This window comes from Lontra canadensis, unplaced genomic scaffold (genome assembly GCF_010015895.1).
Source record: "Lontra canadensis isolate GAN:19392208 unplaced genomic scaffold, GSC_riverotter_1.0 scaffold66, whole genome shotgun sequence".
NCBI lineage: Eukaryota > Metazoa > Chordata > Mammalia > Carnivora > Mustelidae > Lontra > Lontra canadensis.
In genome coordinates this window covers 5481700-5494586 of record NW_022631060.1, presented here as the reverse complement: position 1 = coordinate 5494586, position 12887 = coordinate 5481700, and the positions used below count along the sequence as shown (strand labels likewise).

At 55.0% G+C, this 12887-nt stretch overlaps 2 protein-coding genes and 1 pseudogene across 2 annotated transcripts; 2 read left to right on the top strand and 1 right to left on the bottom strand.

The window, feature by feature from the left end:
• Positions 1-560: 560 nt before the first annotated feature.
• LOC116880425 lies at positions 561-1152 on the top strand (annotated as a pseudogene).
• A 2915-nt stretch (positions 1153-4067) lies between these two features.
• On the top strand, positions 4068-10060 carry FOSL1 (FOS like 1, AP-1 transcription factor subunit). The gene is made up of 4 exons (XM_032879502.1): positions 4068-4568; positions 6541-6738; positions 8467-8574; positions 8989-10060. Exons 1-4 carry the CDS (start codon positions 4479-4481, stop codon positions 9406-9408), a joined length of 816 nt encoding a protein of 271 aa, XP_032735393.1. The 5' UTR covers positions 4068-4478; the 3' UTR covers positions 9409-10060.
• A 606-nt stretch (positions 10061-10666) lies between these two features.
• CCDC85B (coiled-coil domain containing 85B) lies at positions 10667-11683 on the bottom strand. Its single transcript, XM_032879506.1, has one exon. The coding sequence runs from the start codon at positions 11516-11518 to the stop codon at positions 10910-10912; it is 609 nt and encodes a 202-aa protein (XP_032735397.1). The 5' UTR covers positions 11519-11683; the 3' UTR covers positions 10667-10909.
• Positions 11684-12887: the final 1204 nt, after the last annotated feature.

Below are 12887 nucleotides of genomic sequence, written 5' to 3'. Positions count from 1 at the left end.
CCTGAAATGAGCCTGGAAAACATGCTAAATGAAAGAAACCAGATGCAGAAGGTCACATATTGTACGATTCCATTTATATGAAATGTACAAAATGGGCAAATCCACAGAGACAGAAAGAGGATTTGTGGTTCCCAGGAGATGGGGATTGGGAGTGATTTCTTTTTTTTTTTTTAAAGGATTTCATTTAATTATTTAACAAAGAGGGAGATCACAAGGAAGCAGAGAGGTAGGCAGAGAGAGAGAAGGGGAGGCAGGCTCCTCACTGAGCAGAGAGCCCGATGCGGGGTTCAATCCTAGTCCTTGAGACCATCACCTGAGCTGAAGGCAGAGGCTCAACCCACTGAGCCACCCAGACACCCTGGGACTGATTTCTTCACGGGGATGGGATGATTTTCGGGATAATAAAATAAGTTTGAAAACTACGAAGAAGTGGTGGTTGCACAACATTGTGAGTGCACAGAATTCTATTCAAGTCTACACTCAAAATGGTTAATTGTATGTTATGTAAATTTCAACCCCGTTTAAATAAACTTCGCTTTAAAAAGTGAATGGAGGGCTCTTCCTCTCAGCGGCCTGGGGTGACCTCTGAACATGGTTCGCTATTCGCTTGACCTGGAAAACCCTACGAAATCATGCAAGTCAAGAGGTTCAAATCTCCGTGTTCACTTTAAGAACACACGTGAGACTGCCCAGGCCATCCAGGGTATGCATATCCGAAAAGCCACCAAGTATCTGAAAGACGTCACTTTGCAGAAGCAATGTGTGCCATTCCGTCGCTACAATGGTGGAGTTGGTAAGTGTGCACAGGCCAAACAGTGGGGCTGGACACAAGGTCGGTGGCCCAAGAAGAGTGCTGAATTTTTACTGCACATGCTTAAAAACGCAGAGAGTAATGCTGAACTTAAGGGTTTAGATGTTGATTCTCTGGTCATTGAGCACATTCAGGTGAACAAAGCCCCCAAGATGCGGTGTAGGACTTACAGGGCTTATGGTCGGATTAACCCATACATGAGCTCTCCCTGCCACATTGAGATGATCCTTACTGAAAAAGCAGATTGTTCCTAAACCAGAAAAGGAGGTTGCACAGAAGAAAAAGATATCCCAGAAGAAACTGAAGAAACAAAAACTTATGGCCTGGGAGTAAATTTGCACAGAATAAATGCAAATTAAAAAAAAAAGTGAATGGAGGGGCACAGGGTGGCTCAGTTGGTTAAGCAGCTGCCTTCAGCTCAGGTCATGATCCCAGGGTCCTAGGATCGAGTCCCACATTGGGCTCCCTGCTTAGCGAGGAGCCCGTTTCTCCCTCTCCCTCTATCCTCCTCCCTGCTTGTTTTTTCTCTCTCTCTCTTTGAAATAAATAAAATCTTGAAGAAAAAAAGTGAATGGAGGGGCGCCTGGGTGACAGTGGGTTAAGTGTCCAACTCTTGATTTCAGTTCAGGTCATGATCTCAGGGTCCTGGGATTGAGCCCGAGCTGGGCTCCATGCTCAGTGGGAAGTCAGCTGGAGGATTTCTCTCTCTCTCCCCCTGCCCCACCCCCACAATCTCTCTTCCTCCCCCTCAAATAAATAAACACATCTTTAAAAAAATAATAAGTGAGTGGAAAATGAAACACATAAACATCACCTCCTACAGCCTGGGGGCACTGACAGAGCTTGCTGGGTGCCAAGCACACTCATCCATTAGCTCCTTTTCCTCACTACAGCCCCAAGAGATGGGCATTCTCTGGGGCTCAGAGAAGGAGGTGACTGAGCCAGGCTCGCACAGGGTGCCAGGGGACAGTGCCCTGGTGTCTCAGACCTCCGGGCCCCCAGACTCCTGCAATCACAGTGGCCCCTTGGGAATCACGCCTGGCCTCCCTGGGTGGGAGCTGGTGAGGTCAGGGGCCAGGAACGTTACTGCAGCCACGAAGCAGGAGTTAATGACTGAGGAGCTTGGAATGTGCTGCCTCTGAAAGGACCTCCTTGTGGCTCCACCAACGGTTAGAGCAGGAAGGGACTTTCAGAAAACCATGTAATCACACACACACACACACACACACACACACACACACACACACACACACTGATTTGAGATCGGAGGCCTTGCTCTGTCCCTGCCCCCAGGATGCTGGGCAAGTGGGACAGGGTGGTGTTTCTGGATCAGGCAGATGTATGCCATCAAGGCTGACCTGCGTCAGTCCTCACATGTGCCACCACCTGGCCGCCTTTGTCACCTTGGCCCATCCAACCTGGGCTCAGCCAAAGAGTTCAAACATCAGTTAGTGTGTGTGTGTGCTGTGTGATTGCCTTAGCCTATGATCAGAACCCCAAGGGCTCCTGCTTCTGGAACTTTGTATTAACACGTGTATTTGTTTTTGCTATTCGTCAAGTTCTTACTATATGCAGGGCTAAACATGTGATATTATTTTATTTCTCTTCTTGAACAACCCTGAGATGTAGTCATCATTATGTTTCCATTTTACAGAGGCTCTGAGAGATGGTGTGTCTCATCGAGGTCATATAGCTGGTGAGCAGCCAAACCAGAATTCAAACTCCAGAACCTGGAACTGTCTGATTCCAGCAGGCATGTTCTTTTCCATGGATCACACTGGCTCAAATCTCTCTCTCTCTCTCCCTCTGTCTCCCTCACCTCTATATTTCTCAGTCTGGTAAACTGCTGTTGGCTTTTCTTTTTAGAGAAAGACAAGCCTTGAGTAGAACAAGGGCAAGGGAGAGGCACCAAGCTGGGAACCACCTTCTGAGTGCACAGCACGTTACAGCTTACAAAGCACTTTCACATTTATGATCTCATTTGATCCTATAGCAACCCCATGAGGTCAGCAAGAGGCTCAATTATTCCCACTGGGACTGGGACTCAAAGGGAAGGTGACCCACCCAGGGTCGTAGAGACAGAAAATGGTAGCTCTGGGACTGGAAGCCCAGGGCCAAGCTGGCTTTGTGTCTCTGCAGTCAAATGCTCTACCACTGAGCTACACCCCCTAGCTTTGTGTCTCTGAGTCCTGAGTGCACCCACAGACCCCTGGCCTCAGTCCCCAAGGAAGGGCAGCCCAGGACCCTGTTTTTCTCCAAACTCTTCCTTCCTTGATGACAAAACTAGAGCTGGCCAAACGGAGGTAGCCGTGGAAAGCAGGAGAGCCCAGCTCTCTTTCTGTAGTTGTGGGACACTGGCAGCCCCTTACTCCCGCTGGGCCTTAGTTTTCCCATCTGTAGAATGGGAGGAAGCCCAGAAACTTTGGGGTGGTCCTCTCAGCACTGACATTCTGCACTGGTGAAAAAAGTGTCTGGGAGGACTTGGAGAAATCTTGCCTGAGCGTGGGCTTGGAGCTCCCACGGCCCTGATTTGGCAACCTGCTTCAGCCCCTCGCTTTATGACATTAGGCACTTCTTTTCAACATACCTCAGCCTTAGTTCCCCCATCTGTAAAATGGGGAGGACCATGGTACCTACTCCCCACGGTGTTGGCTTTAGTTGTTGAAATTTGGCACATCTCCAAATAAGGCTGATGACCACAGAGCCCCCAAGGAGTGGTGACAGTATTTAAAGAAGATGGCATTTAACAGACCATAGGACAAATGCGTCCTATGCCCGACTCTGCAGCCTCTTAACCTCTTATGGAGGCTCTGAATCAAAACTTGTTATAACTTCTGAAATTATCCCAGGAGTAGCACAATCGAGTCACCTTGTATTTGTGGGTAGTTCAAACCATTAACTTGTCCATCATAAACGTTTAAAATAGACCACCCTTTTGGTAACCCTGGTTTATCAGTTACCCACTTTTTAGTATACCTGAACCTTAAAACAATGCCAGCAGGTGTGAAGCCTTGGACGGCAGTTAAGTACGAAGTAAGCACCCCGTAAATAAAATAATAACCAGCACAATCACATTTATAATCCACTTTACTGTTTGCAGACCCCTTTCTCATTCATCATTCCAACCTCCCACCCGCCACAAGGTGTGATTCTTTCGTGCCATCTGACGAATGCCAACACTAAGGCCGGATCCGGCGCTGAGTGGGCTCCGCGGCGCGCGCCTGGGCACGGGAAGGCGGACCCAAAGCCTGGGCTCGCGGGCGGGGTGCGGCGCCCAGCCGCTTACAGGTGCGTAAATCCGCGGGGGAATCCTCGGCTCCACCTGGGCGCGGCGAGGAAATTGCACCATGTATGGGCAACTACGTCAGAAGGGGCTGACCCGCCGCTGTCCTGGGGGACTCCAGGTCCGTCCCTTTCCCCACGACAAGGCGGTCACTGGACTGTAGGAGGCGTAGACAAATTCAGTGCGGACTGGCAAAAGGCGGAGCGTCTGGGGAGGTGGAGCCCTGAGGTGTCCAGCGCCGTTGAAAATCGCCCGCTCCCCCCTCCCAATCGAAGTAGTTCAGCCCGAGAACTTTTCATTCATAAAAAGAAAAGACTCCGCGAGGAGCAAGTGAGTCAGAACCGAAGCCGGCGACGCGGACCCCACAAAGCAGCCAGCCAGGGCATGTTCCGAGACTTCGGGGAACCCGGACCGAGCTCCGGGGCCGGCGGTGCGTACGGCGGCCCTGCGCAGCCCCCCACTTCAGGCCAGCAGGTGAGAGGGACCCGACGCCTGGGGTTCCCGGGTGGACAGCGCCTGGGACACTGCGGTCGACTCCGCACACTCTGGGATTGGGGCCGCGAACAGGAGTAGGGACTGGATCTGGGGCCGTTGGCCGTGGCCACGGATTCTCCCGCGTCTAAAGACACGTTTCCCCCACAGCCCAGGGGAACGCGCGCGGCAGGCGCGACAAAGATCTGCGAACGTCCCCTCTGTCTTGCCCCCTTTTCCTTCGCTGTCTACTGTCTATCTGTCCTGTTGTCTCTGTTACCTTCTTTCTTTCCTCCCGTCCACGACTGATTTCTTCGTCCTGTCCGCGTCAGAAAGGCGCCCCTTAGTCCGGGATTAGTCCCAGCTCGGACAGGAGCAGAGGGTCTGATCCATCGCGGACTAAATCCCCCGGGATCCGGGGTCTGAGCTGACGCCGATAAGTCCCCACGGAGGAGGGGGGCGACATCCAGCGGCAGGCTACCTCCGACAGACCGGGAATCCTCGACACTGTCTGTGACCGTCTCTGTGTCCGTTTGTCTGTCTGTACCCTGTCGCCAAGTCCCTATTCCTTTCTCGGAGCAGTGGAGCCTGCTGGGCTCCGGGAGACTGGTTCTCCGCCCCTAATTTACAGGCTGGGGCCGGAGGAGGCTGCGAGACGCCGGGAAGTGCGCAGGGTCTTGCAGCGGGCAGCTCCCGCGTCTGCCGACTCTCGACACCAAACGGCGCCCCGCTGCAGGCTGGGGGGACTTGGGTGGCTGCAGGTGCCCACTTCCTGTCGAGGGGCAGCGCGCACGTGTCGCTAGGGGAGGGAAGGAGCGGCGTCCGTTCCGCCGAGTCACAGCGGCCCAGTCACGGTGGCTGACTCACCCGGGGCGCCCCTCCCTTCCTGGCCCGCAGCAGCCCGGGGCCCGACTACCTCGGGCGCGGGAGATGCCGCGGGCAGTGCCTCAGTCCCGGAACTGGGGTCACCGGGCCGCTGGGCCCGAAGCGCTGGGCAGGGGACACCACTGTCTGGACTTGCCTGGGCTTGTGGCGCGCTTCCCGGAGGCCTGGGTGCCAAGGCCCAGACCCAAGTCCTCCCCAACACTGAATCCCCATCTCAACGCTTTTCTCAGATTTCTGGCTGAAGGAAAATCTTGGCAGGTAATACACGGAACGCTTACAGTGCAGCCCACATGGTTCGGGGAGGTTTCATTGAGTCTAAGAATTCACTGAGTTGAGAGCCCACCATTATTTTGTGCAAGTAAATTTTCCTAAAGCTGCCAAGTGAACTGTGATTTCAGAGCTACTAAAGGGCATTTCTTAGCATCAATGAGATGCCATAATCCTCACCTACAACCATATTAAAAACAAGGCACATGGAGGTTAAATAGCTTGCCCCGAGTCATGGCCAGTAAGGGGCTGAGCTAAGAGCTAACTGGGACAGCCTCAACCTAGGCCAGTGGTTCTTGCACACCACAGCCCCATGCACAGGGCACCGGCCACTTCCCAGGCCCTGTCACGCCCATTCTCTCACCCAGCCAGCCTTGGAGATAGGAGCTAGAATTCTCCTCTTTGTACAGATGGGATTCAGGCAGAATACAGGAGTACACCTGGGCCCAAACTCCACTTCCCACTTACTGGCTATGTGTCTGTGGACAACTGTCTTCCTGTCTGAAAATGAAGACACTGTTGTGCAAATTAGATGAGTCAGTAATTTGTCAAGTTGGTTGGGATGGTGCCTGGAATCCATACTTTATAAGTATTGGTTCTGATAGGGAAATGAAAGCACAGTAAGGTTATGAGACGTGCCGAAGTCACACAGCTCATAAGCAGAGACTTGTCACCAAGTCAGTCTCTCTGTCAGGCTGTGCTCTTTCCAGTCTCTCAGAACCAACAGCTGCACTGAGGGTGGACGGCGGTGTGGTTTCTGTCCAGCAGCGGTACCTCACTCTGCACAGACCTCATCCCTGGCTTTCCATCTTCCATCCCTCAGAAGTTCCACCTCGTGCCAAGCGTCAATGCTGTGAGTGGCAGCCAGGAGCTGCAGTGGATGGTGCAGCCTCATTTCCTCGGACCCAGCAGCTACCCCAGGCCTCTGGCCTACCCCCCGTACAGCCCCCCACAGCCCCGGCCAGGAGTCATCCGGGCACTAGGGCCACCTCCAGGGGTGCGACGCCGGCCCTGTGAACAGGTACGTAGCAGAGGCATTGCGCTGGTGCTAATGCCCACAGGGGTGCTGAGGGGCAGAGGACAAGTTCTTGGCAGAAGGGACACAGGCGTAGAAAGGGGGGAGGTGGGGAGGTTAAGTCCACTGGTGACTCCTGGTCAAGGCAGAAAGTAATAGGAGCCCCTGGGGTGATCCAGAGGGCAAAGAGGTCACTTCTAGATCAGGGAAAGCTTTCTGGAGCCTAGAAGGATGGGTAGGATTTGCATAGATAGAGATGAAGGAAAAGACATTCCGGGTAGAGAGGTTGGCAGGAGCAAGAACAGGGATGAAGATGAAAATGTAAGGTGTACGCGTGGAGCAACAGATGGAGAAGCGGGTGGACGGGAGAGGGTCTCTACCCACTGACATGGATGGTGATGGTGAGCGCATGCTGTCTACAGAGCTGGGGAGAGAACAGAAAGGGGAGGGTTCCCTGCAGCTACTCTCTGGGTGTAAGTCTCCCTGTCTCATTTAATCTTTGCAAAAAGCCTCTGGGGAATGCACTCTGGTTTTCTCCATTTTACAGCTGGGAAATGAAGGCACACCGAGGTAGTCACTTGTCCAGATCATGCAAGTAGTGAGCAATGAGACAGGTCTTTCCAATTCTAAAGTGAGATCTTAACCATCAAGCCACACTGTCTCATCCAGAGCTAACAGGCTCGAAGCAGAGTGAGCTAGGGACTCTTGGCTTCTCAACCAGGGCTCCTGCCTTCACAGTCCTAAAAAAATAAAATAAAATACAGTTCCTTGCCAAAATAAATAAGAGATAGAGGGTCTTTAAGGGAGTGGCTCCTCCTTCATTTTGGTATATGAGACTGTAGTGGAGTGAGGCTTGTGCATTAAGGAGCTTGACCTGAGGTCAGGATCTTGGAAAGATGTGCAGTTAAGACAGACCTTTTTGACCAACTGGAGAAGAGGGCCACGCTGTGAGCCCAAAGCAGGCTCCTGGACTTCTTCAGCCCTGTGCTTATGGGGCTTTTAGTTTCTGGGACTCCTAGACGGGGGCTGTGAGCTCTAAGTGGGGTTCTTTTGGGGGAGGTGGTCTCCATCAGCCGCCCTCTCAATGTGGAACAGAGTGAGTGGGTTTTAATTTCTGCTCTGGGACCATAAACGAGTTATTCATCCTCTCCAGGCTTCAGTTCCTTACATGGAAAGTTTGGTTAAGAAACTGTGTAAAGCTCTTCACCGGCGTATAATAGGTTCCTAATAAAAGACAACTTACTCAGTGGCAACACTCACCAACCTCTCCTAGTGCTCACAGCCTCTGGGGAAGAGGACACTTGGTTATCTAGAGACTGAAAAGAATGAGGGTCCTTTGAAAAAGAGCGGCTGGGCCCCAGGGGCTCAGAATAAGAAAGGCCACTTTTGGGTGGGAAATGAGAGAGAAAGCTTCTTGGAAGAGTGGGGGCATCTCAGTTGAGTCCTGAGAGATGGAGAGGGGTAAAGGTTTGTGGAGTGTGTGGGTGTGAGGGGGTGGGCATTCTGAGAGTAATCAGAGGAGGCAAAAAGCTGGGTGCGAGGAGGAAATCTGATTAATTCAATCTCACTAAAGCGCGAGTGTGGGGAACCTGTCCCGGTGCTGTGTGGTCCCTGAAGCGCGGTGGGGGAGGGGGACTGCACTGCCATACCGTCGGCCAGGGTCCTAGCCCTGGGCCACCCCACAAGGCGACCAGTGGCCCAGGGTCTACCTCACTACTCCCTCTACCCATCCAGATCAGCCCGGAGGAGGAGGAGCGCCGTCGAGTGAGGCGCGAGCGCAATAAGCTGGCGGCGGCCAAGTGCAGGAACCGGAGGAAGGAACTGACCGACTTCCTGCAGGCGGTGAGGACCGGCCGGCGAGGAGGGTGTCCAGGCCCCGGTCTACCGAACCTCAGAGGGGAGCGGCTCCCCAGAGCCTGAGGGGTCCCAGAGGGCACCGGGATATGAAGGCCCCTTCCCCCAGGCTCCCGTCGGAGCAGTCCTTCGGAGAAAACCATGAGGAAAAAGCGATTAAAAATTAGTTACAGCCCATCTCACTCCCATCAGAGGGAGAGGAGGGTTAAAGCTTCGGCAGACAACCTCCTTCTAAGATGCTCCCGGGCCTGATGGGAGCCGAGCCCATTTTTCTCCCAAGGACTCATGGGACTTGTAGTCCAGACTCGCTGGAGACCCATCCCCACCCCCAATTACCACCACCTCCCGAGGCTACTCGGTATTCAGCCCTTATCTTCTAACTCCTCTCCTAACCCTCCACAGGAGACCGATAAACTGGAGGACGAGAAGTCCGGTCTGCAGCGAGAGATTGAGGAGCTGCAGAAGCAGAAGGAGCGCCTGGAGCTGGTGCTCGAAGCCCACCGCCCTATCTGCAAAATCCCGGAAGGGGCCACGGAGTGCGACACTGGCGGCGCGGGCGGTACCGGCGGCACCAGCAGCCCCCCAGCACCTTCCCGCCCTGTACCTTGTATCTCTCTTTCCTCGGGGCCCGTGCTTGAACCCGAAGCATTGCACACCCCCACGCTCATGACCACACCCTCCCTGACTCCTTTCACCCCTAGTCCGGTCTTCACCTACCCCAGCACCCCTGAGCCCTGCGCCTCAGCCCATCGCAGGAGTAGCAGCAGCAGCGGGGACCCATCCTCTGACCCTCTGGGCTCCCCCACCCTCCTTGCCTTATGAGGCACCCCAGCCCCCCTACCGGCGGGTGCCACTCTAGCCAATGTCTCCCCACCCACTGGTCCAGCTGGTCTGGACTGTATCTCATGCCCATTCCCAGCAGGCTCTTCTCCATCCCTCCAGATGACACCGGGCATATTCTGCGTCCTCGTAGAGCCAGCTTGGGGCCACCAAAGCTACCCACTGTTTTTCCAGAGCTGGCTTCTCTACCACAATTTGCACTAAATCAGAAACAAAATATTTCTCATTAGTGCGAGGGAACTCCTGGCAACCAAAAAGGACTTTGTAGAGCCCTCGAGGTCCTCTAGAGCCCCAAGCCCTTCCAGACAACACCTACAGTCATCACCCTCTTCCTCTAGTCCACCCAATCCTGCTCTTCACAGGTGATACTCTACCAGCCTAGAACACTAACGAACACCCAGCCCCACACTGCCAGCAGCATCAAGTGATCAAACGAGGGCATTCTGCTGGCCCCTCCTGAATGGCAGGAGAGTGCCAGAGTCTTCTGTGATGAGCCAACCTGCAGCCCCCCAGCTCTGAGAAGACTTCAGCTCCAGGGAATCCAAGCCTCCACAAGGAAGGCAGCTGCTATTTATTTTCCTACATAGAGTATTTTTATACAAACCTACCAAAATGGAATAAAAGGCTTGAAGTTCTGGCCTGGTCTCATTGAACCCAGAGGCAAAAAGGAAAACATTTGGAATCAGAAGCCCTAGGCTCCCGTCTCACCTCTACGGACTTACTGCATGAGTTTGGACAAATTATTTGATATTTCTGGACCTCAGTTGTCTTATCTGACGAATGAGATTACATCTGCGCTGCCTCATCTCCAGGACTGAGGGGAGAAAGAGTGCTGTTGGGTGCAAGCCAAAAGGATTATCTTCTTCCTCCTGATGGAAGCCCACAGCGCTCCTGCGCGGACCATAGGAGGGCGCTGTTACGCCCCTTCCAGCCTCGGGGGAGGCTGCCGACTGGGTTCTAGGCCCCCAACACCTGCTTCCTGCCCCATTGTCTTGGACAGGAAGGAGCCGGGAAGGGAGCTGGAGCCACTTCAGGGGCCGGATCACGGCCTGTCCCGAGGCCTAATGGGGGGAGCCAGGGGCTTACCACGGTCCCACATCCCGCCCTAGGCTTGAAGTCCTGGGGGAGTCAGCCGCCTTAGTTCTGCAGCCCCTCCAGATGGCAATGGTACCCTGTCTCAACGTCCCCGCCCTCGTTCCCACCCCGGCGAGTCCCAAACAGACGCTGCCCAGGCCACGGGCTCTGCTTCCGTTCCAGTTTATTAGCCCCCACCCCGCCCCCAGCAAGTCCCTCCGCTCCAGCCTCCAGTTCCCCTGCTGCCCCACCAGCGAAAGCCAGGGGCCTCCTTAGTGCCAGAGTTTCCAAATCCATGCCAGCGGCCCCTCGTACTCAGGCGGCACGGCGTCCAGGTCTCGAGGTCCACCGCAGTCCCGGCGCTTGGGAAGCAGTCTGGTCGGGCGTCGACGTGAAGGAAGCGGAACGCTCAGTCATCTGGGGAGCAGGCGAGGGGCAACTGGTCGGGACTGCCCACGCTGCCGGTGCTGGAGCTTCCATCGCCCAGGTCGCGGGGCCCGCAGGGAGGCAAGGCGAGCTCGGGTGTCGGCCCGGCGCTTGAGCCCCCAGCGCCGCCGGGGCCGCCTCGGGGGCCCCACTCCTCGCCGAGAGCCAGGCAGAGCTCCTTAAGCGCCAGGTTCTCCCGCAGCAGCTCCTCCTGGCGGCCCTCCAGCTCCGCCAGCTTCTGCCAACAACCGCCCAAGTCCTCGCGCACAGCTCGGGATGCTTGGGTCCCGAAGAGCTGCCACTGGCGCGCGGCACGCCGCCCGCGCTGGCGCTCGGAGTCCAGGAAGCAGCAGAGGTCGCGCAGCTCACGGTTCTCAGCCTGTAAGCGCCGGTTGAGCTGCTTGAGCTCGCGGATCTCGCCCAGGTGACCCTGCAGCTGCCGATTCACCTCCTGCATGAGGCGGCCGCGCTGCACTAGAGCCGCCAGACGCGCCGCCTCCTCCCGCCGCAGGCGCCGCACCAGCTCTTCCTTGCCCAGCGCCGCCATCTCCTCGTCCGTCAGCTCCTCCAGGCCGCCCGCCTCGGCCTCCATGGCTGCTCAGGCCTCTGGAGCATCGCCTGCCCGCCGCCGCGGCCCAGGAGCCCACGTCGAGCTCTGCGCTCTCGCGGTTGAGCTCCGGCTCCGCGGGCGGCAGGCTGTGCCTGTGTAGCGTAGGCTGCAGCAGCCGCCCGGGGGTGGGCACGCGGCGGGGCGCGCGCTGGGGCGGGGCCGTGTGACGTTAAGGAAGGACAGCCAATCCACGGAAGGCTCCCCGGAAAGGGGCGGGATTTGAGCGCAGAATACAGAGAAAGAGAGATCCCCTTCCCCGCCCACTCCAGACCGCTGTGTTACAGACCCCTTTGCGCCGTGGGTCTGAGCGCCACTACCCTCCGCGACAGGTAACCCCAAACTAGGCGCTTGGTACTTCCCAGTTCCAAACTGCCTCAAGTTCTCGCCTAGGCCTCTCAGCTGCTTCTGAGAACCAAGACTCCGACGTTGGCCACAGACTCATGCCCACTCCCCGACGGAACCCAGACGGTTCTCGTTACCAACTTTCCTAACTTAGTTCATACTGGAGATTCTCCGCTCAATGAACATCGCTCCCAGACCTTCGGAACCCTGAGCCCAAACGTGCCTGAGTCATCATCAGCCTACACGCTATTGGAACGTTTCCTGCCCTGGGGGGAGGTGCATATAGGGATTCATTTATTCAATAAACTTTTATTGTGTGCAAAGCCCAGACAGAAATAAACTTGACTAAGATTCTGATCCTGTCCTCAAGGGATCTTAACTTATTTTTTAAAGATATTATTTATTTATTTATTTATTTATTTGAGAAAGGGTGAGAGACAAAGAGAACACGAGCAGGGGAGGGGGAGAGGGAGAGAGAGAAGCAGACTCCCCGCTAAGCAGGGAGCCTGATCCAGGACTCAATCCCAGGACCTCTGGGATCATGACCTAAGCCGAAGGCAGAGGTTTAACCGACTGAGCCACCCAGGCCCAAATGGGGTCGTAATTTACTGGGGGAGATAGGCTGTGTAAAACCAGATGTAAATGGGGGATGGGCATGGTCTGAGGGATCTCCACCCCCCCCAAAAAAAGGTTTCCCCAAAGGGGTGGTAATCTGAGGGGCCCCGAAAGACATATAGGGCATTGCCAAGTAAAGAGAAAGCTAGTTCAGGGAGCAGGAATAGCATGGTGAAAGATGCTGGGGGCCTAGCTCCTCTAGGGACGGTGAAAGTAGCTGGATGTTTTCGAAAGGTAGCTGTGTGGAGAAAATGCTAAAGGGAGGGAGAGAAGCTAAAAAGGTAGTTGGCTGGAGTGTTGCCACAGGCCAATAGGATTTTAAGCAGAGGAGTACCATTTTAAAACGTGCATTAAAAAAATTATTCAGGCTGCTCTGTGTGGGATGGATCATGGG

Excerpts from the sequence above, each read along its gene's own strand:
- FOSL1 (XM_032879502.1), top strand. The coding sequence starts at position 4,479 with ATGTTCCGAGACTTCGGGGAACCCGGACCGAGCTCCGGGGCCGGCGGT. Across the intron at positions 4,569-6,540 it reads CCCCCACTTCAGGCCAGCAG|AAGTTCCACCTCGTGCCAAG; the intron begins GTGAGAGGGACC and ends TCCATCCCTCAG. Across the intron at positions 8,575-8,988 it reads TGACCGACTTCCTGCAGGCG|GAGACCGATAAACTGGAGGA; the intron begins GTGAGGACCGGC and ends AACCCTCCACAG.
- CCDC85B (XM_032879506.1), bottom strand. The coding sequence starts at position 11,518 with ATGGAGGCCGAGGCGGGCGGCCTGGAGGAGCTGACGGACGAGGAGATG.